The 6000-nt window shown below is 38.0% G+C and overlaps 1 protein-coding gene across 1 annotated transcript; it reads right to left on the bottom strand.

Moving 5' to 3' along the window:
* Positions 1-3201: 3201 nt before the first annotated feature.
* On the bottom strand, positions 3202-5141 carry COX5A (Cytochrome c oxidase subunit 5A). The gene is made up of 3 exons (XM_022807261.2): positions 4953-5141; positions 4156-4385; positions 3202-3593 (listed from the first exon to the last, which is right to left on the bottom strand). The coding sequence occupies exons 1-3, from the start codon at positions 5023-5025 to the stop codon at positions 3447-3449; spliced, it is 450 nt and encodes a 149-aa protein (XP_022662996.1). The 5' UTR covers positions 5026-5141; the 3' UTR covers positions 3202-3446.
* Positions 5142-6000: the final 859 nt, after the last annotated feature.

Here is a 6000-nt window from a genome sequence, read left to right on the forward strand (position 1 = left end):
ACAGTAACTAGAATTTCGTAAAGTGGGGTAATTGCGCAGCCTTAAAAATTCTAGGTTCAGCTGATGTCCGAGACATGTAGCTGCAAGGCTTTGAAGTCGCTGGTCGCCCCAGCCAATACAGCGATAAACTATTAGTTAAACTATACTTCCTTATCATTCGATTTGATAACGGATTAAAGTACATGCTCCACTGCTCTTCTATTTGTTTTAAAGCTTTAAACCCGCGGCCGATTTTTAACCTCTACTCCGTGTGTTCTAAACCACCCCTGATTTTATGTAGGAAATATTACTCTAAGGGTCATCCAGAAGAAGGCTCATGGCATAACATAATCCACTTCAGTCCTTTGCTGAAACCCGTAAAAAGCAGGTTTACGTTGCGGAATGTTAACCCCTATGTGAAGTACTATACGCCATGCTTATTTCCGTCGATTATTGGCTGTCAAATCTTTTGTATCAGTGAAATATTCCATTAGGAAGGATTTGAATAGATTTCAGCATGAATAAGGGTGGTTTCCTTTTAATACGTCCTTTTTTTTATCACCTCGCTCTTTGTTTGCTTCTATACACCATTAAGAGAAAAAATCTTAAGAAATCTTCTTCTTACTTTAATAAGCCAGTTGCATTTACATTGTGTATTGAACGAAATTACGTTGTTATTACACCGAGTTAAGGTCATAGAGGTCGATATTTTTGTGAGAAAGAAGTGCATTTTTCACCAGTTTTCCCCTTTACCTTTTGCAAAGTCAAAAAGCATCCTAAGATCTCATGTACAAGAAAGACCCTACAACTAAGAGGATTGCTTGAAGAGATTTTCTAAATTCTAAAGCCTGGAAGATATACTCTATCCCGGTCGGTCATCCGAGGTCGAGGCAAAAAGTAGTCTCTACGTCGATATAAAAAGTAGAGAAGGCGACGGGTAGTCCCAAACATCTAGTCAGATCTCCATCCTAAAAAGACCACGATTTGCGTTTGGTGCCGCTGGAAATCTCTTAACACTAAAAAATGAAAAATGTCTGAGATGGTCAGCAAAAGCCCTATAGGGCCCAGTTATCTCAATTGAGTGATAATACGGAAGATTCGATAAACGTTACAAAGCAACTCTGCTTCACGACGATACCAGGCCACATATGGCTGAAGTTGCTAAAGTTTAAAAGACTTAAAAAGGAAGCTGTTGTACGCCTACTATACTTTTCAGATCTCGCCCCACCTTTTCCAAGCACTGACTAAGTTCACAATGACACATTTGATAGTCAATAATGTTTTAAATAAATTGTTTTTTGCTAGAAATCGAATGGACGCTGCGTTTATTTGTTGGGTGAAAAGACCGTGCTTACTTATGTTACAATTTCTCAGGAAGCCGAAATCTAATGACAGTACACGTGATGTAAGTAGATTTTCGTCCTAAGGAAGACCATATGACTACGTACATATGTGAGTTCTATAAAAATACCTTAAGGTTGTTGTTCACTAACCTTAGCCCGACTGTATTCGACTGGGCCCGTTTAATACTTAGTTGCGATATACGACGACGCACTGTATCATAGATATGCACGAACGTTCTATTCGTTTCAAATTTAAATTTTATCCTATTAATTATTAGCTGCGTAGACGGATCTGCCTAAAACTTTTTACGATATTGTCTTTGTACTTCTGATATTTTTTTCATATTTCCATTGACATTCTGAAATAAATTTCTTTCGTTCAGTAATTCATCTTGGTCCACTTATTAATTTTAATGAATTGCATTCTGAAAATGAAAAACAATCAGGAAGTGATAACCCCCTAAACAACGTTTGCAACGCATTGCATATGTATATGGGAACAGGTGATATAGATATTTGATTTGGTAGAGATTAGTAAAGCTAATATAACCGGATAAGACGGAACTATAATCTGTGTGCTGCAACCTGGCGGCAGCTCAGTAAGACCGCGGAAGGCGAAAGAAAAACGATCTGGCTTGTCGCTTCCTACAGAGCTTGTAGCACGCTGTAAGGGCAGGAGTCCTCAGCTATGACAATAGCAAAGTGGCTAACCGGTGGTCGCTAGCGGTCATATTCGCCATTACTTTAAAGTTTGTGGCAGCGTTGTGGGATGGTTTAGGAAATTGTACGTGACTCTGGAGAGTACTGGAACAAACAAAGTGGAGAGTTTCGAGTGTTACGGTAGCAAATCGAACAAGTGAATCCAGAAGAGATCTTTCAAACACAATCGGGTGAGGACCAAGCAGTACTGAGAGCCGTTCTGCTGCTGAATGATCGCCAGATGGTCGGGACCAACATGTGGCAGCGGTTCAAGGGCAGCTTACGCGTTGTTTTCCGGAAAAGAAACCAGAAAGTCTTTCAACGTTAAGAGCGCGAAAAATATTTGTGCATTTTTTACAGGCCAAGCGAGCATTGCTCGATGAAATGGGGCTAAAGCTCTAACGAACGTACGTCGGATGATTAGGACGTCTTGGTTACTATACTTACTAGGGGACCACAAAATAATCCATATTAGGGGTTAATTTGGTCTGGGAGCATTTGTTGAAGAACCCGAAACGTTAGCAAGATTCGACTACCGGTCTGACAAGAAAGTACAATGGGTGTCACGTTCAAGCTGTCAGCATCTTGAGGCTGCAAAAACCATTCTAAAGATCATTGGAGATCGAGCCAATGATCTGAAGACTCTACCTCGTGCTTAAGAAGTCTCCCTACCGGCGAGCAGTACGCAACTAATTTCGAAGGAACCATTGAATACTGGTCAAAACAAGGTATAGTTTACGCAATCAAAAAAGGTCGACCACCATCTCATACATATTGAGGTGCAACGCGCGTGTTAGTGATTCCTTTGATCACATCATCTTTGATGAAAACTAAGTGGTTACTTAAATAAGCAAAATGGCGTAGAGAATTCAAGGTGAGTTCCAAATAGTTAAGCTCATATATAACTGCTTGGTATAACTGATACAGCGAGGAAAAACATTTGGCTTGAAACCCCTCAAAGCTGCGTGATTTCGATGCACGGGAGAAACTTGCCGCACAGCGCGGCAATATTTATCACTAATTGTTTTCCTTGCAACCAATTTTCTAGACTGCATGATTTCGTTGCACGGCAGTATTATTGTGTTTCAAACGATGTTCCCGAGCTGTGCGATCTCTGCCTGACAATGTCCTATACGCTATATATGTAAACATAAAAATGTCATCATAAAAAACGTTCGTGTAAATCAAATTGATACGCCTTTTTATTGAACTTTTACGCCTTTGTTTATTGAACCTTTATTAAACGATAAACCTCGCCGATACTAAGCAACGAATATACAACATCAAATTTCTTTTCTACTTCAGCTGTCGTCATTCCGCAAATAAGTTACTAAAATAAAATCAATGGAAATTTTGCGGTGACTGAAGATATAACCCGGGAGTGCTATTTTGTTTTCCACTCCACCTATCGTGATTGAAATAAAATTAGTGGATGTCGTACGGTGACTGGAGATACAACTCAGGTTTGTCATAGCCCAATTCCTCGGGGGTGCTAATTCCTAGCTCCTTAAGGGTTGGCTGGATTTCTTTTATCACGTAGTCGTAGAGGGCCGGTACGCCTAATGTTTTTTCCTGTAAAATCGTAGTACAAAACAAGCCTTAAATTTAAAAACTGCACGTCATTATACCATTTGCTATTTAAGCCCCATATATATAGATATATATATACAGACAATGGCATGTGTATCCTTCAAAGACCAGACTTTATCGATTAATAGATTAACTTCCCTAGCTCTGGACTAATTTTAAGGCCTTAAGTTAAGACTAATTTATTTAATTTCAAAAACAATAAATACTGATGTATTCTCATTCTTTAGTTACTGAGATCTCTCGAGGAAAGTACTATTTCAATATATTGAAATAATACTTTCCTCTTTTTTTATATTATATATATATTTTTAATATTTTCCTTTTTATCTTTTAATATATTAACCTAGGAATATTTGTCTGTTGTTGTTCACAGGCTTTCGCAAATTGAAAGCCAAATGTCTTAATAAAAACCATTCAAGCCAAACAGTAAAGCAAAAAGCATTCGCGAACGTCTGACGATCTTCTATTAGCATGTATTCAACAACGCGAAAATCACCATTTAACAGAGAAATCATCGTTTAGTTAGTCGTCAAAAGTGCTTTACCTTTAGAGCTTCAAGGAACCGAACGGTAAGGGCAAAGTCGTTCAAGCGTCGGCAAGCTTTAAGCGCTGCGATGCAAATTTTCGGATTTGGCACCATATCCAGGCCGTGCATATCGTTCAGCGCCTTGCGAATTTCCCAACCGTCGATATCAGGTTTATTGAAGTAGGACTCGAGGCGGGCGTCAATTTCAGCCTCGCTCTCTTGCTTAGCTGAAAATAGACGCGAAGAGGCTGAAAAAAAAGAAATTATTATTACAAGCATAAAAATAAATTATAGCAAGTCAAAAAGACAGACATTAGATAATTTACCTTAAGATACTGAATAAGTAGCATAGAATTTGATATATTAGGCGCTTAGCACTTAACACAAATATCAGTTACGAAAATAACTAAAATTGCATATATACAATGCTTTCATCAATAAACAGAACAGCAATCATGAACAAAAGATCTTCCGTTTATGATAGGGCCCACTTTAATGATCCATGTTCGGCCGAGTCAGATAAAATACTTTTTCTTAGTGTACCCCCAAAAAACACCGTATCGTTCCTATGTTTCTCAAGAAGCATCGTACACTTTCTTACGAAGAAGTATCGTACGTTTACTATATAGCATGATTGTTTATTATTGCCGTTTGAGATGGACACTATAATGATACGCATGGTAACTGAAATGTAGATTATACGTAAGTATAGATGCTTTCTGTAAACGATAAACACAAACAATTTTTATGGGTCGATTTACTGTTGGTATGATTCGAATCAACCCAGTAACTCGAGTATAAAAGTTTGCACTCACCTACGACAGGTTGCCGTTTCAAAACGCCATTAAAAACTGCTTGGACCCCGAAACGAGCGAACGTCTTCAACATTTTTGTTCTATATTCTGGCAATCCGAGATAACCGGAGAATATCCGAGCAAAGACGACCAGTTCTCAATAACGAAAGGACACTGAGTAAACAACGGGCGATTCAAAGATGGCGACCTTGTTTAGGGCCTTGTTTTACCCTAGCGCATATAGCAGACAGAAAATAATAAACAATCCCAACAGCTGCCCTCTCCCGCACCCTTCATTTAAAAAACTGCGTGTAAGGTCTGTGCAAATAAGACGTACGAGTAATAAAAATATTAAGAGTAGTATATTGTTATTTTAGTTTAGCATCTCCTGGAGGCTAATGTATCCTGCAATATCCAATCTGAGCATACAAAATGTCACTTATCCCGCATTTTTGTATTCGCATTTTTGTATTATATAGAATAGTTGTGACACTCACAATGGGAAATCTACAAAGACCTTTTTAGCAGGTGAATTTTAACTTATTGCACGTTTTACGCTTAAACAATCTAATCAAAAAGGATCAACTGCACACAACATTGGCTATTGCTTCTATAGACTAAAAGGGAAGGAGGAAATAAATAAACCATCGGTTTCCGTGAAACTTTATGTAAAGTTTATCGAAAACCGACTGCATAGTTAACGGATAATTAGATTTCAGTATAATGTATTTTATGTACATATTCCATTCAAAAAGACCTTGTTGGCATCCGGTTTTATCTATGTTCAAATGCAATAGTCCATGTAACTTCCTCACCTTGGCCCGTATAGTTTCACGGTTATATGTGATACTATACAACATGATTTTTGGAAAGTGAAATTTACTTCTAGTTTATTTTTGAAAACGAAAAAATAGGCACAATTATGGTATAAAAAAGAGGCTGCTACTTTGCTTCTATATCTTACAACAAAAGCTCGATAAAATACCAAAAAGGCTCTACTAGATAGCTTCAGCTTCTGAAATTTGGTGAACGAAAAAATCCAGTAACTCGAACTGTACTAAATCTAATC

Source organism: Varroa destructor, unplaced genomic scaffold, assembly GCF_002443255.2.
Source record: "Varroa destructor unplaced genomic scaffold, Vdes_3.0 BEIS01000005.1, whole genome shotgun sequence".
Taxonomy (NCBI): Eukaryota; Metazoa; Arthropoda; class Arachnida; order Mesostigmata; family Varroidae; genus Varroa; species Varroa destructor.

Excerpts from the sequence above, each read along its gene's own strand:
- COX5A (XM_022807261.2), bottom strand. The coding sequence starts at position 5,025 with ATGTTGAAGACGTTCGCTCGTTTCGGGGTCCAAGCAGTTTTTAATGGC. Across the intron at positions 4,386-4,952 it reads GAAACGGCAACCTGTCGTAG|CCTCTTCGCGTCTATTTTCA; the intron begins GTGAGTGCAAAC and ends CTTTTTTTTCAG. Across the intron at positions 3,594-4,155 it reads GGTTCCTTGAAGCTCTAAAG|GAAAAAACATTAGGCGTACC; the intron begins GTAAAGCACTTT and ends ACGATTTTACAG.